We start from the raw sequence: 26,956 nt of genomic DNA, 5'->3' as shown, positions 1-26,956 counted from the left end.
TCTGATGATTTCTCATTTATTTGGCAATTAATTAAGCAATTTTTCCTACTCTTCGCAACCGCAAACCTTGTTCCGAAAAGATTTTACACGTGGTTCTTTTTTCTACGCCGAACTTTATAAATACATTTGTTTTTGGCCAACTGTTGATTTCGCTTAATTGTTTTGTTTGTTTTATTCGGGCAGTTAATATTATCGTTTGTAAGCGTTTCTTATTTATCAGCACTAAAAAAATTAAACGTAGTCTGGAAGAATGCATTGTAATTTATTTATCATTATTTAGTTGTGACTCTGCTACTATACTTAAAGGTGACTATTAATGATGTTGATATCCTTATCCTTTGTTTTATACTACGAGGGCACGAGGGGCGTGATAGCTTGACCCACCATTTCGGTTCTACGTAAACCTGCTGCAATTATTGACCCAAACTTAGTAAAGTGTATGGTTGATCACTGAAACGGATGAGAGTTACTCATTCTCGGTGCCCTTCTTTATACACTAGATTTATGGAAAACGATTTTTCTCTAATTACTAATTTCAGTAAAAGTTCTGTCGATTCGAACATGTAAAATGATCATATATATATATATATATATATATATATATATATGCTTCACAACGTATTACTCGACGACGTATGCGACTTCTTTCGTACTTCCCAATTACATCGATATATTTAGGCATTCATACATAGACAATGTGGTATGTCTAATAAATGGTTTTGTCTTCCGTCGACTGTTGCTAGCACTGGGTTCGTCATTCGTTCACTTTTCAGTGCAGGAATATACTAAGATTGCAGATAACCTTTTTATGCTATGATCGATTACAGAGGTTGGGGTCTGCTAAAAAAATTAAGCTATCTACAGAATAGTACTAATTATCTTGTTCATCATAAATTATGTGAAATTTTTTCTATAATACATAAATTTACTTTAAATAAATGAAGCGTTCCTGTTTTCATATTTGCTGATATTGTCTACAGTTCGTCTTACGGCGGTAAGACGCTTTTGAAAAAGATCAAAAGTGTTGTATACGATTATGAAAACATGTAGCTTATTGATTTGTGTCGCCTTTATAGATGACGGGTCAATATCAGCAAGTAGACGCCGGAGAAAGTGCCAGAACATTAGGTCCGATAATCTTACCCTTCTATAACTGCACGCAAGTTAATCTCAGAAACATATAGACAGAGTAAATTTCCTTAACAAGTTCATATAGCATTGCATCCTCTGCCAGCAGTTACTTTGAACGGAGTCTGCTAAAAGCCTAAAACCAAAGCTACAGTGTCATAGTGTCAACGTGATCACAGCGGTAATGCAATAGCCGTATTTAGTTCCGTTTGTTTTACCGATACATTATACAAATGGAGACGGACACAGAGACAGATGTGCATGCTAGCCCCGTGTATTGAAGCCGACATTCATAAACACCGGATTACTTAAGTGGTTGAGAAGGAAGCTAGATGGTTACGTGTGGAGAAGACGCGGGACATATTTGTTAACGTAGTTCACTTTTTTCGTCTCTCTTCCTGCCTAAGATGCGCGTTATTACGTGTGTGGCTAGTCTACTGTTGCTGCTATAGTCACTAACAGAAGAGCGACTGAAGCGAAGAGCGAATTTGTTTCGTGTGTCGCGAGAAATAAGTGAAGTGATAATATGTATGTATGTCTTACCGGACGTCCACAGTAAACCGTACTCGTTTGGTTTTCAATATAGTAAACATTGCCAAACCTGCCAATGGTAGCTGAAGTTCGAATAATCATTTCAGGTATGTCGTACATAATAGACGGCTCAGCAGAAACGATCGTTTATTGCATTGGGGTATGACTTCAGTAATTCAAGTAGGGTAGTTGCGTGACGATGTCTTAAAGCCTTGTTTTATGTATGGAGATTCAAAGTACAATTGTTTTATGCCTTCAATTTTGATAAAATGTTAACAGGTTACGTAGTTACTACACCATATCCAAAAACCAAAAATAAAGGACTCGGACCGTTACTGTTCGTACTAGCCATTGATTCGCACCTTCACTATAAGTTCACTATAACTCTAAGCAACGAATTTATCGAGAGAATCCAATCAGATGGATGCAATAGCGAGGTATTTTTGAATCCATTATCACTAATTTTGAGATTCATTCTCAATGTTTACCTATGAAAGTGAAGAGAGAAGGAACCCAGTTTTCATCAGTCGGCTGAAAAGTTTAATGCAGGTACAGACAAACAGATAGAAAAACACGCAGCAATTTTCAACCTACAAATCATATTAACAACCATAATAATAGCAATAATCATTATTACTATGATTAATACCACCATTTCGTTATTTTTGTTTTTACCATTAATGACATTTCAAACACAGTATTACAGGCGCTCATTTAATAACATGATCAATCTCGGAGTTCATCTAATGGAAGGGTTTCAGAATAAATGGTAAAGTCGCTAACGTATTACTATTCCTATTATAACTTGGTTGGCGTCGGAAGCCATCTTTTCCTGTTTTGTCCTGACATACTAAACTAATTCGTTTATTTAGCTTTTGTTATTCCCACAGATAGTATTAGCTTAACTCAATGACAAATATATATTTGTCAATCGATCTTTTTCACCTACTTAAATATGTACAAATCTCATATAGAGTCTACTACCTGCTTCCATCAAAGGGGAAAAAAGAATTTAATTATAGAATAGAGATACTATGTACATGTATATTTATAGCACTTGCAATAAGGATATTATTTTCGGTGTTAGTATTGGTCCAATCCTTACGCACTGATGAGATGCAGTAACTAACGTTCCTTCGCTAAAACACCACAGCACACTTCGCTATTTCTTCTAGATTTCCCTACTGTCCTGCAGATTTGCCTTTCACCCGTCTGTCGGGAACATACTTCGTTTCTCTGTATATACGTATGGCTGTGTGTGTGATACGGCTTCACTCGCCTGTGGTTACGAATTTTCTGATTTCACGTTGTTGGATTCTTACCTTTTTACACCTATCTTCCACTCATGTATTCGTCAGTCTTTCCTATATCCACCATAGCTATTATAATCGTTGCTTGTGTCTCGACCCTTGCTTATTTTTATATATCTAATATGAATTCAGCAAAAGCTGTCTATCTTGGCCTGAAGAAAGCTTGACAACGACTTTCTCCTGAACAGTCGTTAGCATAGGTTGTCAATTCGATCAGACCAGACTTGATTTTGATTGATAACATTCGTTTCCATAAGCGTAAATAGGAATGAGCGACACTTTTCCCAAATTCGATAGATCTTTCGTCTGGCTGATATTAGATGCTCCTACAAATAGTTGGTCATATATGGATTCGAGTTGAACCGTATGCCGTTTCATGCCAAGCAGCAGTCTGGGCTTTTTCGCTGTTAGTCTGCATCAGATATGAATGAGACCGTATGCGCGGCTGGTAGATGCACTAATGTAGCTACCAGGTCGCAGCATCACATGATACTAGAATTGAACACATGATTCTGTGCATTGTTGGAGACAGGTCTTGTTCCTAAAGTGAAGAAAAACACATTTTTTTTTCTAGGCCTCGTAGTAGGATCAGGCTTGAAAGTAAAATGTCTTCATCATCAGCATAATAATATCGACGAGCGTGCGATGAACGGGGTTGATCATGAATATGACGATGAAGCTTACATTGTTGGAGATTTCTCGAGTGACGACGCCTGTCTTCTTAAAACAGCCAGATATTATCCTTTTGCAGCATATACAAGTGGTGGTAATGTTAGTTGTGATGTATTTACTGATAAAATGATAGATAGCACTCGTGGTATAATGTGTTTACGTGGTGAGTTCGACCGCAATGAAACGTTTCAGACGCTCAAGATACTGCGAGTACAGTTCCACATCGTTGTGTCCGGCGCCCTCAACCTAAAAAATCAAAGATCAATATAAAAGCGTCGTAAAACGTCTATTCAAATCGGTTGCTTAAAGATCTGTGATTAAAATGTAAATAACATGGATAAAGTTATTATTTCGTACTTATTCGAGCAATTAGAATCTGACCTCTGCGAAGTGATAAGGCATTGAATAATTTTCAAAAACAAATCTAGTGATAAGTTATGTTGCCTAGCTTTTCCGTTTGTACTTCTATACCCGTACCTTCAGTTGTACTTAAACGACGACTGTAACAAATTGGTAAAGAACATTACTCTTGAAGGATCAAGCACGGCTTTCGCTAGTTACATCTGCCGGAAAATGCCATTTGTTAACAGTAGGAACTTCAACTGCACCTCTTTCTAACTTATTTTTCAAATTTTAAAACAGGTTAATTTTAAATCTTAGGTTAGGTGTAACTTAAGCTTAGGCTAAATATATCATTTGACTTAAAAGTACGTAACTAACACATAAAATGTATGTATATATCACAGCAGCTTAACTGGAACTCTCACAGGAAGTTTCGTTCCGCGATTATGTCTAAGTAAAAATGATTAAGATTTTTTGCATGTCTTAAATGTGTTATTTCTAAGATATAATTAGTTATACCTTTCATTGGGTGTATAAACTACTTACAGAATACTTGTTAATAAATTTTGCAAATTTTAAAAGCAAAACAAAGGTCGCAAGAATACAGGGGCTCAAAGTACCAGAAATGTTCAAAAGATCAAACGAAAACGCGAAAGGTCTAACCGTCAGAGGTTATTGCACGGTCCAATTGGCAATTGATATTTTTATTCTAAAACGGCTGTCAATTCCTATAAATCTGGCAATGACTTGAATTCTTGATTTTTAGCAACATCGAAGTTCCTGATCTTGTTCGGAAAGAATCTTTATGGAAATATTAGATAGCAGTAGATCTTCGCTCAAATTTTGAAGATGACGAATTGTTGTTCGCCATGACGGGTATGTCATTTTATACTAGAAGGAAATTGGCCTTCACCTGGTATCAGGAGTAGCGAGTAAAGGTACGCCGGTCGCAGAAAATAGCCCATCAAATTTTGTCCGGATTCAAGTGCCGTGTATATATACATACAGCAAATAAACAGGTGCAATACTAACCCATAATGGTTCGACAGGGCGCGGGCATTTTTCATAGATAGCAAGACCGTGACTAAAATCAATCAGCTCATCTTCAGTACCGTGGATCACAAGCACTGGCGAGGATATCTTGGGGATCTTGTCGATCGAGGGAAACGCATCAAAGAACCACGTCCGTTTTGTTTGTGGGAATGCAACGCGCATTCCTGACATTAGCGGCGAGTGCAAAACGACAGCTCCAACCTATGAAATTCAAATCGAATATGACAGTAAAAATTACATCCTCAACGTAACTATCAATGATAGAATATGAAGACAGGAAGACGTCTAGTTGGTTAACAGGCCTAGTTACATAAATTTGCTTTCTATAATTATTAACCCATACCAGATGAGCATGTAAGAACGTATATTAATAGGTTTATTTAAGAACAAATGCATACGGTCGTGTACTAAGTAGCTAAAAATCCAAGCAGTTTTTCGGTGACAAACGCATGACAGTTATATAGCTATATATATTATTAATTAGTAGAAATGGAAACAAACTCCTCGTTAGTACAGCTTTTTTGAAATTTTTGCAGTCAAGTTTTAAGCCAACAGATTTTTTTTCATTAACACTCACACCCTACTAACCTCATATCTACTTGCAAGATCAACTGTGGGCACAGTTCCAATGGACTGCCCGTAAAGGATGATGTTCTCCGGCGAAATCCCGTACCTCGTCCGTAATGCTTGCCATGCAGCATCGATATCTGCATAGAGATTCTTTTCTGATGGTTTTCCCGTTGAAACTCCGTAGCCCGAGTAATCGTAAGAGAAAATGTTGCAATTGATCCTGGTAACAAATAAAAGCGCAATTGAAAAATGACCGTTACTAATGTACCATTACATTGCCTGACGAGTAAGAAGGGAATTACCTTTTCTACTAAGAGAGAATTGAACAGAATAAACGCAGCAATTTTATCCCATTCGACGCTCTGAACTGAGTAAAATTACTAGTGGAATGTTTATATATATATATATATATATTAGAAAAAGTAGGCTATATGGATTACTTTGTTTTTTTTTGTAATGAAAGGTAGACTTTAAGAATAAATGCCATCAAACCTTTTGAGTTATGAAATTCATACGAGTCAGAAAGTTAATACAAATCGCGTTACTGGATTTTTTATGAACTAAATTCCAAACTATTTGGGACAACTATTTGCTTCGTAATTTATCGCACTTATTGAACGTTAAAGGAACAAAATATTTACAATTTTACCGATACAAAGCTTCATTTTCCAAAGTCGATCAGGTCGCGTCTTTTAAAAGTTATTACATCGAGTATGTGACCACCTCCTGACTTATGGGTCAGGGTGGGGTGTGGTTATATGGTACAGTATTTTTTCGTATTTCCATGAAACGAGAGGTTACTGGTTGCTTGTCATATTGAGAAATTAAGAAACCCAACTGACGTCAGAGCAAAACAGAGTAGTTGGCACACGTACACATTTATGTATACATTTTGCACTAAACTTGGCTGTTTTATATTTTTAAATTACCTTTCGTAATACATTGTGACGCATAACGAACCATCGAGAAACAACATTGCTGACAAATACACCTGTTGTTCTTAATGCAATATGACACAAATTTCCGTATGTGCCATAATACTAAATGGCGTGCACCCTGTATCTTGTTGATTAGATTTCTTTCTAGCAGGAAAATAGCTAAAAAGCTTAAGATGAACAAGCGGAAAAAGTTCTAATATAACTTCGCTATGCGCATAGATTATATAAGCTCATACATGTTCAAAGTAAGGTTTTACAAACTAGTTTATAAACGACATACACGTACGGTAAGGTTAGCATCGCGATCGGGATGTAGCAAAGAGTGGGGTAATAGCTTTTTTAGCACAACCGACTAGCTTTCCCGTGGAAAACCGGTGCAAGTGCAATTTTCGGCAAGGAAACGGTTAGTCTTTTAATAATCTCAGAGCTTTAGTGGAGTCATATAGCTCTACTGTTATAACTTAGACGATATGTCTCTTCTTATGGTCATAAGTTCTCTAGACGCAAATGCTCCTAAAGTAACGAAACTTGTTCAGCAAGAAATCTTTATTATAACGTTCGGCTTCGTATCCGCAAATGGCGACAGTTCCTTTTTGTTTTGTGTTGGTTGAAGTCACTTTAAGCAACACATCCTTAGCTAACATTTGGTAAATCCGTCCGGATAACTTGCATAGAATATGTTTTCGGACTATTTTCATCATTTTGTAAATACTATTGGATAATTTTTAAAAAAGCCGTACCTGCAAATCATCAATAAACGCAAAACAAGCTATAACAGAGAGATATCATTTTTTAGGCTATCAGAAACTTGGTTTAGTAAAATCCAACTTACAGTTACTGATAATAGTAGGAAGTTGGAAAAAGTGCATACGCAACATTATCTATCATAACTTTTGACCATTTTCAAGGCACCTTCTCGCCAAGTGAAAATGTATTTACATTACAGATATTCAACCGGGACATGAGACCATTATGGGGGCCATCCTAACAGAACTTTTTTTTATGAAAGACGAAGCTCTATTGTCAATTGTCACCCTTCTTCAAGCAGCAAGAGGAAAACTTTGTAAATAATTCAAAATCCTCACAAAAATAATGGTACTTTCGTTTTTGACTATACAGCCTTTTTTAAGTGTCTGACGGTTGTGTTATTAAAATTAATGTACTAAATTTCGGCCACATTAGTCTATTTGCATCCTTTTCAGATTCATCACATTAGTTTTTAAAGATACCTCACAATTACAGCTACAAGCTTATGTATAGACAATAAGCGAAGCTCATTTAACTAGCAATATCTTCTTTCTTTACAAGAACATTGAAATATTCGGAAATGTTTAGCCACAGATTACGAGAGCAATACCTGAAAGTTGTAATTTTTGCGCGAAATCGCTACTAGCCCACACAGCCCCATTGCTAGTCTATGTGGGGTTATGTGGGCCTTCAACATAGGCGCTTTTAATGGATTGTTTCTCGAAAACTAATTAATCCTTGCCTCCTTTTTAGGCCATTAAGTAGGAAAATTTTTTCTCTCGTAGCAGCTGTTTTTTAGTAACGTTTGATAAATTTGGTTCATGTCTGAACCAAGGATCTCATTGAAGTCTTGACAACATTATTGTTTTGAACGCAATAATAGTTAAGAGGATAAAAGTATTTGTCTACAAAAAAAAAAAGAAGAAAACTAAATTGAACACTTCTGCAATTTTTTTACCTGCGCACTCGCTCTAATTTGATCAAACTGTTACCGTTTTCGGGATCTGACACCCAACATCGATTTCTTAACTCGTATCCCTCGGTGAACCTCGTAATTAAGCAAAACATTTCCAAACGAGGATTTTTATAATCTAGATCATGTTTGAATAATTAACTTTATGAAAATCGTGATAATTTTTTATTTTAAGCGTAAATGGTAGCTGAAAAAAGTATACAATAACGAGATAAAGACATTGCAACTAGCTTTAATTACTCCATCTGAAACTGATATTACATGAGATGTTCGTGCTAACATGACTGGGTATAGAATAAGATCACGATCTTTACTAAATCTCATAAAATGTGAACAGGTAAAGAAGGACAAGTGGAAAAAATCATTCAAAAGGTACGAAATCATTTCTAGCATCTTTTTTTGACAAGTTTATATTTTCGAGAGGTCAGGGTCAAGGTAGGAAAGTTGAAGCCACTAGATCCTATGTGGGAAAATAAGCCTTTTGGTAACGTGAGTCAATATAACGAATGCTGCACAGTCACGCATTATAAAGGACCATACATCCCCAACTACAGCACATACGTTCATTCTTGTTGAGTAGCTTGTACAGAAGCCGTATTTGCTAAGACGCCCTGACAGGGTGAAAATGCACTTCTTGACGCCTACACCAGAGCGACATTTTGACAACCAAAGGTAAAGCTTTGGACGACTCTTTGGTTCTTCCCTTGTGTAAATGGGAGTAACGAGCGCAGGAATTAACAAAAAATGACTTTCGATGATGAGTTTAAAGCCGCGTTGGGGATTAAATTAAAGCGATAGATAGGTAACGACCGTTGGCAATAGTCTGACACGGCAAATGTTCAAGAAAGCAGCTTTTACGCCAACGGAATGAGCAGTGTATTTATTGCCACCGTCATTAGCGCACAAAGAAGGAGAGCTTTTGGTCGTCTCCGTCCTGTAAAAAATTTCAAAAGGCCTGGGACGTGGTAGAGGAGCCACCAGCAGCTTCAAACCCGAACTGACTGTGCAACTTTCTTAATTGCATAATGCTAAGCGCTGAGTAACTTATAGTATTGGATTTTAAAAACCGGAGTTCTAATTCGAAAATAAGCATAGTATTGGATTTTAAAAACGGGAGTTCTAATTCGAAAATAAGCTTTAAGCTAAGTTCTTTATGGCAACGCTCCAAGGTCATGAGCCCATCAATCAAGTTTCTACGCTTTTTTCAGGAAGTGCAGGAAGAGGGACTAGAATAAAGTGTAGTGAATCATAAGCGAAGAGAAAAAGGCGTGGTGGACTGCTTGAGTCAGTATAATTAAGTTAAAGATACTCCTAAAATTCCTCTACCAGGAAGTTGTGGAGCTTATCAAGTTAACATTTTGTGTCGCCGGGAAGCGTTTTAGAAGTGAGTGATACGTAAGATTTTGCTTTAGGTATAATTCAACTATAGTGTAATGCTCTGCTATGCTACATACGGCTATTTTAACAACGTTTTGTCACCTTTATCCGCCGCATGGAGGATATATGACTTAAACGAGTCACCAAATGGAAACGTAGAGCAAAGTCTCTCTTTCTCTCGAAAAGGAAATCAAGCATGACAGAAGATCTTGGAGAGTGACTGGGTGAAATAAATTGACGTTATCTCTATGATTTCAGTAAGCTATAATTATTTTAGATTGTGTGGACTAATGTTGGTCCTACAAGCCAAATATTATTAGTCATCATTTAAGCGGATTTAACGGTTGATGACAAATCACGGTATGTAAGAAAATTAAGGTTTCGGTATAAGTACCTAGAGTGTTACAATTATAACAAGGTGCATTATAATTATCACTATCAAAATAGGGCCATGTATCATCCAATATCGATTTCAGTATATTCACCGGAGCTGCTGCATTTGATAGCTTTTCTGATGCTCAACCAGCGGCTCAATAGGGTTAACGCTGAAAACGATCACCTAGAGTAAAAAATATTAATAAGAGAGAATGGGTTACAAAATAATTAGCCTGAAAGTAACAGATGTTTAGTGAATTTAGTTTAAGTGAACTCGTATGGGTTTCCCTCCAACCTAGAGAGCTCTTGTCGAGATCTAGAAAATGGGAACGAAATTTACTTTTATGAAGTGCGCCGCTAGCTTGCTAGCAACCAACGTTCTCGGAATTTCTTTTGCAAAAAACAGTGTGTACTTCAACATAGATAAATGGTATGCCAAACTTGCACACCTAGCAAAGCTTAATATTATTACATATTTGAGCTAATTTAGAAAACAGCTAAATTAATAACGAATATAGAGTTATAAGAAAAGTGTCCATCACTGATATCTTAATCAATCCTACAGAACCGTTGCGTTCTATCAGACATGTTTAGCTTTAGCTACAGCAACTGATCTGCTCCACTATCGGCAGCAGCCACGCTATGGACAATTAAGGTCGCATAGGACGCAGCTTCCTTACCCCAGCTAATATCAGCAATTTTTTCTTAATGTTACGTTATTACACACGTATGTTTAATTAACAAGGACCGCGATATGGGACTGCATATAACATTAGACTGAATAGAACAAAACTTTGCTACGAAAGATTTTGAAACACGACGTACATAGTTTGACAACGAAATAAATAATATAAACAGAATTCACTGAAACTAAAAATAATTCACAGCAATAAAGCGTTACTCTTTAGCATCTTCTCACTAAAAGGTTGAAGCGGACAAAAAATAGCTTGACGATAGTACCGCTTCCGATAAAGAGCAGGCAGAGCAGCGGAAGCCGGACGGATTAAAAAGTTAATCTCGTTCTTTTTTTAGAAATAATGCTCCGTCCCTTAAGAGCACTAATGAGCGGCGAGATGTCCGTTGTGAGTAAGCATAGACGGTACGAATAATGCACTTGCTTACTGCGCAAGTTCTTATGTAACTATGGGAACTAAGAGTGGACTATGGGAATGCATGCCAGTTTCAAAGCAACATTAGTTGTACTGGTACTAGCAACTTCGTAACTAGTAATCGATTTCATATGTTAATGTTATATTTAGCCTAATATAAACGATGGTTCACACTAACAGTTAACTCGTTGCAGCTGCTTTGCTTGCATAACCCTTTTTTGCCCCTTTCCAGTTATTCTTAAATAAACGGGTTTGATTCGTGTTACACTTAGCCTAACCTTGCAATTGTCATTTCTTAGAAATTCACTCAAGAGTCAATAAGCTTAGCCCGATATTATAAGGGGGCCGGTCAAATTTCTCTTTTCGTTAGAAAAAGCAAAAGAAAAGAGCCGTATACAAGTCGATAACCAAGACATATCTGAGATAACACTGGCAGAAATAGGGAAATCCACAAAACGATTAGTATCGGAGAAGGTCCCAGGACCAGGCATCCCCAGGCACAGTCAAATTCTTAATCAAGAGCTAGCCGGAGGTTTTTTTCTGAAAAAGAGTAGACTTCTTAATCTGCAAGGAAGCAGATCCAATGCCGACTGAAGTTCCGAGCCTGCAGGAATTTCAGTTAGACCAATACGTCTTTTGGGCACGGTAGCAAAAGCTATAAAGTACTAAAGAAAAGACTGTGGGAAGAGATATAGCAAAAACAGGCGCTAACGAACTCATAGACATGATTTTAGAAAAGGAAGATGCACGGGCGAACTCATAAGTGCGGGGTATTTAGTTCTTCTTGTCTACTGGGTATCAAGAACGCTTCCAGCACACTGAACTGGCGTGTTAGTATTGGGGCTTAAGAATGTAAAGCATTCCACCTCACCCACGTCGGGTTCTTTCGTCCTATCTGGAAGGTGGGTCTTCATGGGCGGGAAGGCAATGTAATCAAATAACTGTTGGACTTGGTCCTTGGACCGACACTGTAAAACCTAGGCCACGATGGAGTGTTACAGCTACCGTGAATCTCTGAAGACGTCGAGACGACGGCGTATGCTGACAATCTAGCGCTCATTGTTACAGGGCGCAATAAAGATCTTCTAGAGAATAGAGCGCATAAGGCTCAGTTAGGTTGATGACAGAGCACCTCCTGTTGGTAGTACCGCAGATGAGTAAAGGGCCTTTCCTAACGGGTAAAAAAAAATCAAAGATGAACTCAACTTCACTCTGGGAGGGGCCCACATCCGCTGAAATATCTGAGAGTGATCGTGGACAGAGGACTTGCGTGCTCGGCGTGCATCATTCATGTGGGAGCAAAAATCCTCCAAGCTGGGCTTGAATAGAGGGACTAGGGAACACATCAGGTAACTTCTGGCAACAGTAATAGAATCTACGGCACTCTATGCCTCTTCTGTGCGCGCAAATGGAGCCCCAAAAAAACAAACACCCTACGATTGAGCCGAAGAGCCGTTGCCAATTGGGCCGCTAGAACTTCCAAAACCATATCAACGGAAGCGACACGGATAAATGATACCATGAGACCTTCCAGCAGATTAACGAGCAGAAAGAGTATCGTAAAAGCAATGGGACCTTACCCTGTTAAGAAATTTTACCCTAAACAAATATAGCAGAGACTGTTTGAGCCGTATGTATAACTGCAAAAGACGCATACGTGCTGAATGTACCAAAGCACTGATCCCGGAAACTGGGGGAATAATAAGGTACATTTTCGAGAAGATTTCATATCAGCTCACTTTTAAGCTCTATTTGGACATGGGCAATTCTAGACATACATGATGCTGATAGGGAAACGTTTGCTTGACACGTGTGTTTTATGAAGCTCAGAGGAAACAGATGATATGGCACGTTATAGAGAGATCCAGAGCACTGGAGGAGGTCCAAGAGAAAGTCGACAACGCTTTGAGGTAATTAGACACAAAAAGTATTATTAAACAGACAGTGCAGTCCGAAGAGAAACGAAATATTATAAGGAACGAATATTATAAGGTTTGAAAAACCCTAAGAGAGAAAGCAAGAATTATGTAACAAGTCATGCGGCCCATATAAGATATTCACTGGATAATGTTTACCAAGAATCTCACAGATGCTGAAAAACAACTCTGAACAGATGTGACTTCAATAAAGAAACCCCACACTAAACTAGCGCGATGTCTAGGCTATTGGAGGATCAGAAAGTGACTTTCATCAGGTTGGGATTGTAAGGTTTAGCGGGTATTTTATTAGCGCAGTGAGCTTGAGTTTCCACACAGTGTACGCTAATATCTTCTTCTGTCTTCCTTGGAAAAAGAAAAAGGTTAAGGCCAAGAAGTCGCTCAGAACCATGTTATAATTAGTCTTCATTTTATTATTACTTACGTAAACCAATACGAATAATCGGACGTTTAACCTTTTTTACGCTGCAATATCTATTTTTGATGTAGGACTAGGTATAGCATTTTTGTTGAGCTTGTCAAGATCTATGGATTGATGTAAACAAAACCCCCTATACATAGAATACCATATTATGTGTTTACCCTTCGAACTGTATTTCCGAAGCAAGAATTTAGATGTTAAAATTTACGTATAACCATGCATACCGTTTCGACTCAGCTGATTGAAAGTTTCCAAGTGATACTCAGAAAGCTCGTCCAGATCTATTGATTGATGTAAAGAATCAACGCCAACAATAGAAAAAAATATTACAAACGTTTCTTGTTTGTAATATTTTGATATTTTGTTTTTTGTTGTTCAAAACATTTTTGAGAACAATTATTCAACGAAAATGTTCGTCATATAAACCGCTACAACTTTCAAATCAGAAATTTATTCCAAAGGTACTCAAAGGTCACGTCAAACGCACTTCGACGTGGGCTAGACGAACCCCTCAATGCGCTTCTGATCATTTTCAAGCCAAAATATCAATTTGAAATATAGAAACACGTTAGGCATTTCGATTCATCTCAGCGAGTGCTTTCGATCCACGTCAATAACGAACCTCTATGCATAAACCTCCATGTAAACATTCGGCTACCACTTTAACGGTACAAAAATTTTTATGCCAACTTCTCAACAAAATATAAACTCAATGAACTTCTACAGCTTTTATAGCCATGAGTCAAGGGTTTTTGTGAAAAGTTGTTTAAAAGGGGCAAAAATTGCAAGAAACGATCGATTTGCTCAAATTAATATTACGCTACATAGAATGGAGAAAACGAGCCTTTTCTAAAAATAATTAACCGACAGACGAAAAATCTTAGTAGTATAATACATTAGCACTGCTGGTAATAGTAAGGATTGGAGCTCTGCGGCTAACGGCTAGTCATAAGATTGGTGGTTAGCTGTTACAAAGAGAAGCATTGACGAGAGAATGTCGAAATGGCCGGTATAACTACTATCGACAGTTCGCCGTATAGTGAGGTATTATTGGCAATGAAGGCTGATGCTCGCGATTACGAGCCGACACGTCAAGTGGCGCATGCTTAATACCTCATATGGGTCAGCAGTTGATTTAATAATGTGGTATGTACTGTGGAACGTTTGAGCAGATTCTAGACAAACTCCGACAGTGACTAAAATAAAAGTTATAACCACGAATGAATGTTACTCATAAGAATCCAAGACGATCCTGTGATATTTACCGCATACTTATCGCAGAGATCGCATGTAAGATTCTGTTTTGAAATATGGCCAAGATTTCCTTAACTTTTAATAATTTTGTTGTAGGCGGAAATTTTATCCTGAAATTTGGCTAAAGGAAGCTTGTTTGAGTGTTAACAACTTTTTGTGTGAGGAAACTCTGTTCTGAGATTTGGCCAACGAGAACTTGTTTGAATTTTAACAAATATATTGCATGTAAGATTCTGTCTTGAAATATGGCCAAGATTTCCTTGACCTTTAATAATCTTGTTGTAAGCGGAAATTTTGTCCTGAAACTTGACTAAAGGAAGTTTGTTTGAGTATTAACAACTTTTTGTATGAAGAAACTCTCTTCTGAGACTTGGCCAACGAGAACTTGTTTGAGTTTTAACAAATATATTGCATGTAAGATTCTGTTTTGAAATATGGCCAAGATTTCCTTGACTTGATAGTAACTGGCAATAGCACAGTGTAAACTATTTGACCCTGGCAAAGATATAAAGAGATAAAGATGTTTAATGCAAAAAGAAACGGTAACAATATAGAAAAATATACTCCAGAAGTTTTGGGTAAAAATGACTAGTTGAGACTTTAAGCACTTGAAGATAGAATTTCTTTGATTGCTTTCTCCCTTTTATTTCAATACAAACGTCACCTTAATATGGATATGTGAGACACAAAATTACAAGTAGTAAAAGTTACCTTAATGAGTTCTGATTAACTAACCAGTAAGTTGACTACAGTTCGGAGAAAAGGCTGTTTGAAGTTGAAATGTTAATGGAAATAGGTACGTTAGTTTAAAAGATTAATTCAAAAGTATGTAACCAAATCTATCTTATGATAACAACACCACGCCACTTTTTACATAGATGTCCTTAGACAATCTATAATGATGGCTAAAATTTAACGAGAGAACAGATTACGGCTAAAAGGACGTACGGGAAGGCCACGAGGCTAAGAAGCTGAGTGAACGCACTTAAAGGTTTCTGTGTGAGCGTAAGAACAGCATTAAAAGCTGAGGGTCGGTTAAAGAATCGCCCACCAGTGTTGCTTTTAATACATTGTTCGCTTATTTATAAAATTTTATTTCGACACGAATATAAACACTGTTTTCACCTTGTTATGCAGTAATTAAGGCTGGTCTTGAAAACGAAGACAAATGCAAAGTCTAAAATACATCTTAACGACTTCAACCGGTCCTCTGGCAGCACTGCCTTGACCTAACGGAATAATTTGATTAAGTGTTGTGGTCTCGCTGACCGTTGTATTCACTGTAAAGACGATCGCTAAAAGCATTGTCGAGACAGAAAAGTCGAGCAATTCCAGCAGACGCGCGGAGAAGCGCTCTGCGATTGTCCCTTCGATTGCAGGTGGACTGCAGATGCCCTTACATAACAAATGTTGAGATGTGTCAAGTATTGTCGTGTTGCTGGGTCTCGGAAGCAGCTGCAATTATTCGTGACGACCGCGCTCATGTTCCTGTGAAGTCTTGAGAGGCACAGTAGGTCATTACTACGGTCTGGGTTGTCGCGCAGCGAGTTGAAAAAAGGTCAACAAAACGGGTGCAGGAACCCTATATCTAGAACGAACAGAGGCGCCTTTACAGGCACACGCAGCAGCTTTATGAAATCTAAACCTATCTTTGCGAAAACGTGCGTTGACAGTTTTACAGTAACCACAAGTGGAGCAAACCACGTTCGTGGTTTGATTTTTTCCACGGATAAATGCCTACGCAAAATTCAAATAGTGGACGCACTCCCGTATCTTCGCCCTCACCTTCCTATCAGAGAAGTAATGAGACGTCAACGGGTGGCCAATCTTTGGTAAGTCCGGACGGCTTTACTGCAAAACAGCGAGTACTGCCAACTTCCGATGGCTTGGAATGGTTCAGCATGGCTCACCAACGCTAAAGCGATTTAATAATTCTATTGGAGCATGGTTTCCACCGCGACCCAACGCAGGCCAGACCTGTCGCTTGTTGTTGCTTTATGAACTGCCGCCACATCGAATGTTACGTTTCACTGTGCCGCGCTAATGCCTTATGACAAAATTATATTCCAAGAGCCTAAAGGGCCACCGGGTCCTAGAAGTCTCTCTTACTTGCTCTATTTTTACGCACCGTCCACATGGGTATAGGTGGAATTTGTTTACCGCTTAAAAAAAGTCGGTCAATTTTCCAGGAAATTTTGCAAAATAAATCGACTTGTCAGGGCTCCTTTCAAAGCCATCAATGCCGCCTCATAGGGCTCAACCCACGCAAAGAAAACGCCTACCTTTACTAAATCGTATATCGGTTTGTGATTTTGGCAAGGTCCTACGAGTCGGCGGTAGAAAAACGCTAGTACCAGGGAGTTCCGTAATTGACGATTAATAGCAGGCGGCGTTATGGCGTTTATAGTCGAAAGCTTTTACGGAACGGGAACGATTCCCAGAGAGAAACCCTATGTATAAAGTATGCGATATTACGCGATAGACCACTCGTTTTTGTGACTGTCAGTTCCTGGACAGGCATGTCATCTTTTCCGTAGGACAAATACCGTTAAAGGCCAAGAGTCTGGTTTCTTCAGACCCTCTACGAAGCGGCATATTATATCATCCATATTCCCATAAAATTCTCCGCTGTCACCAAAGTCGTAGCATGGCGAAGTTTTTCCGCTGAAAACTGGCAATGGACTGGCCGACCGGAGAATATTAAATACATACAACCGGTCGAAACCAGAATGACATGTATAGCTACTGTACAGTTTATACATCAATATATACGTTTCCCGGCTAGACTGCAACAAAATTTGTCGCTTCTAAATTACATCAGATATTTTAGTAACAATTTGCACATGTGCCGACAAGGTCACATTTCACAGATGTGTTTGTTTAATGACACAGGCATTTATTTCATCACAACTTCGATTCGAGAACTAACCACTCAAGTAATTCATAAAAGTATATTAGTGCATTCAGACTATGCAAAGTCTCGCTGAAACAAGCTACGCAAGCCCCCCACCTTGAAATGAAAAAAACTAAGAAAATACCATTGAAGCTTGTATGGGCAACCCTTTATTTTTTTATTTTATATTATAGCACTGTGTTGGATACGGTGGATGACATAAAGCCCCCAACTGCATTTTCGGCACCATGACTCCGTGAGTTTGAGGTCAAGCGTTATCGCGCAATGGGAGTGGTTTACTCTCTGCTCTGTTTACTTACTTCGGCGTGTTAATGCGAAGTCCTTCATCACATCCTCCAGTTATTAACAGTACAGTGCTGCTGGAATCGACGAACCAGAAGTCATGAAGCTGACATCGATAACATCTGAACTAGACCACCAAACAGACACATGTGTAGCTATATTGTGGTCATAACAATAGCTCTGCTGATATTTTGCTTTGTCAACTTAGTTACCTCCACGCACTACCGTGACCGCCTGCGGTTATTGCAGAAGACCAATTTTCTATCACAAGTCACACCTGTCACTTCTGTGCAAAAAGTGAATCACTATTTTAATATGAGAGCGAAAAGTTTCTACGTTCTCCTTTGTGACCCTAGCTTGTGTGGCATCCATTTATCTAATTTGTTTTTTTGATCTTATTAATTTGAGCGAGATACTATGGTACGTTTATATAGCCCTAACATATTTGTTAACGCTTATGGGTCTTAATTCCCCGTTGCTCACCCTCACAAATAATCTTCGACAAGATTAATTTTCGAAATTCCTTTGTCGCAATTTTTGAACTAATGATTTACCGTGTTTCTAGGGTGCTATGGCAAGCCGTCTTCGCCCACTAGTTTAACTGCCAAACTCATATTCTCAAACTACTTAAAATTTTCTCATTCCCATGGCCCACTACAAGTCTTTTACTAAAAGCCCGACTGATGATGTTCAAGTGAACGGTTTCACAAATGCAAGTGCATCTCCAATAAAAAGAAAAGTATTGCAGAATATCACAATGTTATAAAATAGCATTGTTATGTATGTGTGCCTTCTATCAGAACGAACCACGAATTGTATCTATATACATTAGTTGAAGCGAGAATCGTATCTTAAAAATTCGATAGTGATCATTTAAAATCCTTAGAGGTAGTAGGAGAGATTATCCCAATATAAAACTGACTCAACTGTGTAACACATCTGTAAATAAATCACTCTAATACCATTTTATACTTGTATTGTACTACATACTTTTTTTCCTGATATGGTATATCTTGGTATGGCTTTTCAGTGGTGTACACAGAAATTGTCATTGAACAGCGCATAACCATTTTAGCCAACTAACCGACAAAGCCTCCTTGTACCTTTTGAATATGCCACACTCGTGTCCGTGCCCTTCTGCAGTGACATACTTTTTTTCCCCTTTAAGATTCGATAGTAACGGGTTTACGAACCACGCACAGTGGATTGTAGCACGATAAATTTTGTAGATGGGTTATTTGAACAGAGTTTTCGCTAACGATGAACGGTAGTATACTATCGAAAAATACTGGAAAATGGAAAAGATGAGCAGGTCTGGCAAAGCAAATGCAGAACTTCGCTATGGTGTTTCTCCTTGGAAATTTGTCAGAAACTTACCTGGTACCTAATCCGAGGTAGAATGATGACATTTGGCCGAGATCAATCGCATTGCCATGTGAGAAGAGAATGGTGAATCGCGCATTTGGAGAACACCGGACCAGCATGCACGCTACGCGGTTACCTCGGGATGTCCTATATGCATAACGCCAAATAGAAGATAAAGAATTCGTTAAGAGATATAAGGCGCAACCGGTCTGGAATTAGAATACAAGGCCAGATACATTCAAAAAATGTACTGTAAAGTTTGAGACATTTAATTATATAAGAAATTTATTTGGTTAAATCAAATACGAAAATTGTTAAGTACTAACGTGTGTAGTACGGCATAATATATTCCTGTAAAATTGGCCAAGATACGCATTTCTTCCATTTCAACCCAGAAAATATTTTATTGTTCTTTAATCAAATTTTTTTGTCATTAAATATTTTTAAGAATAGGAGAAAAGATATATACAAATGAGTATTACGACATGAATAGTTAGCAACTATACGTGAGTTTGTACTTTACCACAAATTATAGTATTGAGATATTCTTACTACTTTGGTTTGCATGAAGCAAACTCAGAGCCGTCTTCTTAAAACCTCTCTGAAATATTCCTATGATTGAACAGCTTTAGAAAAATATTTATCATATAATTAGTAATATATATCACTTAACGGTACTAAAGCCTTTCGGTATTAAAGAGTGATTGCAATATTTTTCAGGTAATTTTTGACGCTAAATGAGCTCCTTAAACTCGGTGATGACATGTAGCTTAACGCGTGAGTATTTTCTGTAAATGTATAGTTTCGTTTATATACAATATAAAAAATAAGTTGCTCCTATTATTTTGTTTATTTAATTGAGGTTCGCGCAGTCAGTTAAATGCTGCTTTCTTGACTATACCCAGGATTTTTTTGAGCGCACTACACCAATACATTTGAATATAAGCATAACGGGCCGTAATTGACGGGCATAAGCGAGGCCGATCGATGGAGGAGGCCGCTCTAAGAGCACGCACCTTGAAATCATCCGTTACATAACTAAGTGCCCGTTCGGGAAGTTATCTAGTTGAAAACTCAAAATGGATACGCAGACGTCATCACTGTCGTAGCAACTTATTATGGAGCCAATCGTGCTTTGGTGATACAATGTGTGGTCGAAGTGTAAAAACAGGAACAGCGGTTTGCATTAAGACCAATTGCAGAATTTGTATTTTTAGCTAAATCAAGTCTATATCATAAGCGTTACAAAAAAGCTGGACAAGAGCTAAGTCCATAGCAAAGTGAGTTAAAATTGTTTCAGCCGCAAGTAAGGGCCTTTTCTAATTGCGTTTACTTGTCTTCTGTTGAGCCGCAAATGAAGCTTCAAGGGCGAAAAGCGCCTTCTCCCTACGTACTATTTACACGTGCAACAAAGCGGAGGTGTTTAGAAACAATTTTAACGATGCTCCTAAAAGATGCACTCAGAAGTACGGTTAAACATTCTAGACAGTTATTTTGTTGCCATTTTTACACGTATTGCACATATTACGAAATGTCAGTGATCTACAATAGTACCTGATAATAATTATTACTATGATTATTATGTTAAGTTTGTAAGATTTCATATATGTATCTAACTACCAGCTAATAAACGGTTTTGTCGACTTTAGTATCATAAAAGTCAACAAAACCGTTTATTAGCTGGTAGTTTGGGTAAGTTTGGCCTGACGAAAGAACACTAATGCGATAACGACATGTTCGGAAAAATTGATTTTGTCAGAAAAGATAGGATTTTTATTCGCAAACATTAACTGTTTGGCCAATTTAATCAGCAATGGTTGGGAACTGGTAAAAGATATCAATGTAAAAGATGGTTTGCACTTCGAGCTCTTACGAAGAGGCATAAAATTCGATTTTCGGTCAAAGCCAACCTTACTCATTTTCTGTGAAGGTGTTGAATATGGTTTTATATTTGCCCACGGAACTTTTAGAAGGTGATGGGAGATGGTAGTGTGTTTTTATTGTTTATTTGCCTGGTTCTGCAAGCGGTTTAGTATTTGGATAGAATTTTGAAAATTGAGGGCGATTTTATTTTAAGATGGTGGAGTAATTGCACGAGTATAATGCTTTAGAGGCAGCATAGTGACTGCTTATTTGAAACAGGAGCAGTGATTACGTAGAGATAATACACCCGTACGGTCAACTTAGGAAACTATAAGGTGACATCTGGAACAATGTAACTAAACACCAAGGCATGGAAACGGAATTATTACGACAATGTATTTGAATCACTAAAACCGAATAAAGCGATCGTACAGCAAAGAAAGGGGTTGCCTCAGTGAGTTTATTGACGAGAGAGCTCCAATAAAAAACGCAATGGAACAACAAGGCTAGACGCTATATCGGAGTATTGGAAGTAGTTTGATACGCTGTTACAACAACAACTAAGGCAGTTGCTCCGATTCAGACTACGCAGATCTGAACATAACTTGGTTAGAGTGAAAAAAAAGTTGTGTTTGCCTGTACCTAATACGAGTCATCTTTAAAGGGATAAATAAGCCCATCAGGCTCGGTATGTACACAGGTAAAAATAGGCGGATATCGTTGGACATGTGTGAGCTGCCGTGACAGACACGAAAACATTTGACAGAATATTTGATCGATATCAAGCTTCGTAATTTTACTTTATTAACTTACTATTTTTTTCCTATCTGAATAATAACATAGACATGAATATCTCCAAAAAAGGACTAAAGATACAAACATTTTTATTGAGATCGCAAAGAGAAAGGACTTCCATAGTAAAAATTCTTTACATGGGGTCGTCCTAAAATGGGCAGATAAAACAGGTTTTATCTGTTCGCAGCATGCGGAAATAGGATGACTATGTGCTTTATATACTAAAGCCATGTATGCCATTAATCTTTCCGCAAGATTCTCAGTTCTTCAACGTCTGCACTCCGCCATCATCATGAAATGTTTTGGCGCTCTACCATGTTCGTAATATGCACAGAAACCGGTAACGAGTCTTGCAGCTGTCGATTTGGATGTGGCATTATTCGGCCTAGGTTCAGTTGAGACAATGTGACCAACTAAACCTGAATAATCCTTGATTAAAAACATGACATTTTTTAAGAGTAAGCCTCTCACACCCATACACGTGTGTGAGTTTGTATGTTGACCCGAATTTCGGAAGTGCATAGTACACGCACGTATTTATTAAAAGGCTTTTCTTAGCCTTCTTTTGGTGTTAGAAGTGTTTTGTAACTTCCGGCTTTTGAGACTCTTAGCAGTCTATTAAAGAAGTCAAGAGGTGCGCTCGGCCTTGTAGCCACGTACACTTTATTTTTGACTTAGTATTGGGAGCGTTTTTCTCTTTCTAGACGCTTTCTTATCATGACTCTCTACCAACCTGATGCCTCAAGGTCATGACCGTCATTTTTCGTAATTCATATACTCTTTATCCTTTACACCTCCACGTTTGGTGAGTTCCGCAGTATTCTCTCTCGCTTCGTCGTGTTTTCCTCGCCCTTCGTCCTTGCCCATTTTAGGACGACCCCACGTCAAGAATTTTTACTATGGAAGTCCTCTCTCTTTGCGATCTCAGTAAAAATGTCTGTATCTTTAGTCCTTTTTTGGAGATATTCACGTCTATGATATTATTCAGAAATCGATTACGATCATTTATAATTTTTAATGTCTCACAGTTTACGCTCTGTGATATACCTAATTGTCAGCTTATTAGATAAGAATGCTTTTTTGTCATAAGACAAGAAAACATATATTCATGATTTTACATAGCCGCTGCATCGTTTGAACTATGAAATTTCACTTTGAATTCAGACTCCAACGATGGGTATGCTGGGTAAAAAAAAAAACTTGAATTTACGATACTGACAGTTGTCATCATACATTCTGGAAACTTTCAGCCTTTTCAAATAATACTAACAAACGCGCTCATTGATCGCCATTTAAAAGGGATTAGGTATAACCTATCAGCTGCAAATATGAGTTTCAGAGCTTTGAACAAAAGCCCTAAGCTTCGTTAGATTAAATCAGGTAATGGCTTCCCCCAATTTTTTTCAAGAGTGTTCCTTCCCCATTTTTCCTTACTTGTCTACTTCTAACAACCGTTCATTGATGGGCGCGTTGAAAAATGTGCTTTAATAGTATTGTGTTGTAAATGCAATTAAAAGGATATAAAAGATTTCTTCAAAGATGCATATTTCAAGTGGCAAAAAGTGTATTTGCGACACCTTCTGTACCATGCATTTCGTCGAGGTTACGAAACTGCCAAACTAGTCCGAAACACTTGCCTATGATACTATTGTTTAAAGTACTGCGTAAGGATGGTTTACCAAGTTTGAAAACGGTATCCGAGATTTAGAAAATGCCCATTGCTTTAGCCGATCGTCGGAGTCTGATTATAATATCTAAATGCATTTTTAGAAGGCGGCCGACAAACAAATCGGAAATCGGCTAAAAAGATGGGCTGCAACCAGAAAATAGCCGTAACCACCTACCTCAAATCCCTTGAACTTACACAGGAGCTCGGAGCTTGGTGCCTCGTAAACCTTTTAAATCTAACAAGGAATGATTGGCTTCTCATTGCTTCTCAGTGTCACACCCATGAAGGCTATTTAGGACTTAAAAACTCGACATACGAAATTATTATTACAACGCAAGGCCGCCTTCGGCTAACGGGGTTTCATCTTTTCGGTTTGCTAGGCAATAATCCTTGTGGTCTTACTTTACACAGATCAACTTTTACTACCTTCTGATGAGACGGTGGACATGACGACGGGGACTGACGAGAGAAAGAACCATAACCGGTATTACATAACGACATGTAGTCACATAAATAAAACAGAAATCGTGTCTTCTATTCCATACCTAACCTTATATAAAATAAGTTGAGGAAGGCTTTGTAAATTTGTCAGATTAGCTTATAGCTAAGTCGTGCGTTGAATCTTTCAGCAGTAGTTATCTAAATGTGAACCCATACATATTAAATTTATTTCAAGCCTTCGCTGAGGAGAAGCTAAAGTAGTGGATATTGAACATGAAATGCAGCTGCAGATCGTAACCAGTGCCCACTCAAAGATTCAAGTAATATTCAGCAGTGTAGAGTGCCCGTGTACAATATAAATACCAAGCCAGATGTTTTGGTGAGGTTTCCATAATAGTAGCACCGCCCAAAATAGATCGATCTGGAAGAATTTTGAGGTCCAGAACAGTGTAGGTTATCTACAGTTAGTTTAAGACTTGAACCTCAACAAAAAAAGCCTCTTATATTCAGAGGTGCATTTCGTCCACAAAAGATGTCGTGCGATATACTAGAGTTATGGCTTGTGAATTAGCCGTTCTTATTAATAGTGTACTTATTATACTCATTAACTCTTATTATACGTGACATTAATTCTGCTAATATTAATGTAAACGGAATTCGCAACTGGTATGTTAAAGAAAAAGAAGTTTTTTGTTTATTTTATCGAGGCAAAAGAATGCGAAGGAAATTCTATTGCCTACTTTTCAACTCGTAAGTACACAGCTTTACAGTTTACTAATGCAATTATCAATCGTAAATTTCCATGAAATCATGAAATTACCGGCAATTATCAATCCTGTACCATAAGAAGGTTGCCACGCGAATAAGTAGCACGATGTCCATGTGTCATGTTTGTTGTTTGGTACAACAAATGAAACTGCCGTATATGCACCTGAAATACCTATTATTTTGCGGTGCTTCGTCACGGATTAATGCTACAATGGAGCGATTAAGCGCAGTTTAGGGTTACTGTTTTATATTAATGTGTACAAGTGTATGGGAACATATCACAATGGCTTAAAATAATATTCAGTTTTATTAATCTGGACTGGCTAGTACACAATTTGTTACAAATGGGGAATGATTGGAATTCTTTTTTTGGTTCGATTTGTCTATTGGTAATTCTCTGTAGCAGTTCTGAATCTACAATGTTAGAGTAAGCATATCTGAAGCTATATGAAATCTGTGCAATAAAGCGAAATATATTTCGCTAACAAATTTTAATTTTGGTAATGGGGAAGATGTGGATATTTGAAATAAGAAAAACTACTCTCTGAAGTCAGCCTAGCCTAACTCGTCCGTTAATAAGTCGAAGCTAATTTTCCTAAATTACATATAAAGTATTAAGTATTATGTAATTTCCCAATAATATAATATTAAAATATTAGACATTTTAGACACATAGTTAGCAGTAAAATTCCAGTTCACTCTTGTAATTTTAAATACATGTCATTGCACTAAGTTAATCTAAAATAACTGTCAACAATGTGAATTTAATTTTTGGTGACTAGTCACTAAGGCAAACGATTAAAACCCGAAACCCCGCCCTTTTTTATATAGATTTTTTTATTCAGAAATTGTCTCTGCACTTGATATTATATATATACTAAATATTCGATAAACCGTAATTTTTAAGTAAGTTATAATAAATAATAAAAATCAAATAAAAAATAAAAAATAAAAGTACCATTTCAATTCAGATACCATATTTGTACTGCAATGAAAATTAAAGGAAAGACAAATTTGCGAGATGATATCATATTTATATGTGCGTCAGCGTAAATGAAAAGGTAATTGCGGCAATTTTATTCGAAAACGTTTGGACCAAATGCGCAAATATTTTCAATTTAAGTCTTTTCTCATAAGTTTTCAACTTAATAATAACTAAGATAATATCTAATAAGAGTTAATAATAACAACTATCTATGTTAGTATTATGAACCTATTTCAGCGAATTAAGAAGGATCATGCACAATTTCCATAATATAAAAGATATAGACCAGATACGTCATGTGTAGTGGAAGGGCTAGGCGTAGTTATTAACAGATACTTTTTACATAGTTACTATAACCTTTTGTGGCGCTTCTTTGTTTTCATGGCAGCCAAAACCTTTTGAGTTAAGCTTTATGCGGTTATTCGGTTAGGCACAGTGATCTAGCCGCACATGCCTAAGTATATAATAATTAGAATTACATATTAACTAGGTTTTAATGTAATAGACTACGGAAACGTTAATATCTACTCGATAACGATAGTTTTTGTTTTATGTCCTGCTTGGTACCATACACCAGTATATTAATAACCTGTTCAACGTAGTACTAATAAGGAAAGATGTAATGTGATATAATTGTGTGATAACTAAGCTCGAATCGAACAATCGAGTTTTCGACTTGCAGTGTTCAATAAATCTGATCTGGACTGCTTACCTTGTATAAAACACTTCTATGGCTTCCATTTCTCTGGCTGAGTACTGCCATTCGGCACGTTCAGTTAGCTGCAGTGCATACTTGGAGCCGCTTTCATCCGGTGCAAACGAGTACGTGGTCTCTGGTGGCAGAAAAGCCAACTTTGATGCGATCCGCCCCGGAAGCGGTGGACAACAGAAGAGACAGCAAAGTTCGGATAGCGAAAGGCCGTTCATCTTGCGGTTTGGGGCCATCACGATAAAATAAAACTAATAAAAGGATCAACTCTGCCTCCCACAGCGATACCAGCCGCTGCAATGGAAGGATACACCCACACACAATCACTGCTGCTAAAACCACAACCACTAGCACTGTAACGCCGAAGACACTTCTTAATAACAATTGCGCCACAGAGAAACATAGACTAAGCGTGAACCTAAGATGAG

At 37.7% G+C, this 26,956-nt stretch overlaps 1 protein-coding gene and 1 long non-coding RNA gene across 4 annotated transcripts; one reads left to right on the top strand and one right to left on the bottom strand.

Moving 5' to 3' along the window:
* LOC111265790 (alpha/beta hydrolase domain-containing protein 17B) lies at window positions 1-26,773 on the bottom strand. Its single transcript, XM_022842711.2, has 5 exons — window positions 26,532-26,773; window positions 19,311-19,445; window positions 5,625-5,826; window positions 5,016-5,237; window positions 1-3,887 (listed from the first exon to the last, which is right to left on the bottom strand). Exons 1-5 carry the CDS (start codon window positions 26,762-26,764, stop codon window positions 3,798-3,800), a joined length of 882 nt encoding a protein of 293 aa, XP_022698446.1. The 5' UTR covers window positions 26,765-26,773; the 3' UTR covers window positions 1-3,797.
* On the top strand, window positions 9,179-26,525 carry LOC111265791 (uncharacterized). Of its 3 annotated transcripts, none has more exons than XR_002683665.2 (3): window positions 9,179-9,648; window positions 20,019-20,075; window positions 20,204-21,903. It is a non-coding gene; the product is annotated as an uncharacterized LOC111265791 (long non-coding RNA). The 3 variants fall into 3 exon arrangements; XR_015313176.1 differs by lacking the exons at window positions 9,179-9,648; window positions 20,204-21,903 and adding exons at window positions 14,394-14,629; window positions 24,037-26,525; XR_015313177.1 differs by lacking the exon at window positions 9,179-9,648 and adding an exon at window positions 14,394-14,629.
* Window positions 26,774-26,956: the final 183 nt, after the last annotated feature.

The sequence above is a fragment of the Varroa jacobsoni genome, unplaced genomic scaffold (genome assembly GCF_002532875.2).
Source record: "Varroa jacobsoni isolate VJ856 unplaced genomic scaffold, vjacob_1.0 scaffold_1010, whole genome shotgun sequence".
Classification (NCBI taxonomy): Eukaryota; Metazoa; Arthropoda; class Arachnida; order Mesostigmata; family Varroidae; genus Varroa; species Varroa jacobsoni.
The sequence above is the reverse complement of the archived record's forward strand: the minus strand, read 5'-3'. Positions and strand labels throughout refer to the sequence as shown.

Bases quoted from the DNA above. Each gene is read 5' to 3' on its own strand.
- LOC111265790 (XM_022842711.2), bottom strand. From the start codon at position 26,764: ATGGCCCCAAACCGCAAGATGAACGGCCTTTCGCTATCCGAACTTTGC. The intron at 19,446-26,531 runs GTAAGCAGTCCA...TTATGCATATAG, and splicing joins ATAGAAGTGTTTTATACAAG to GACATCCCGAGGTAACCGCG. The intron at 5,827-19,310 runs GTAAGTTTCTGA...ATTTGTTACCAG, and splicing joins TACCTCGGATTAGGTACCAG to GATCAATTGCAACATTTTCT.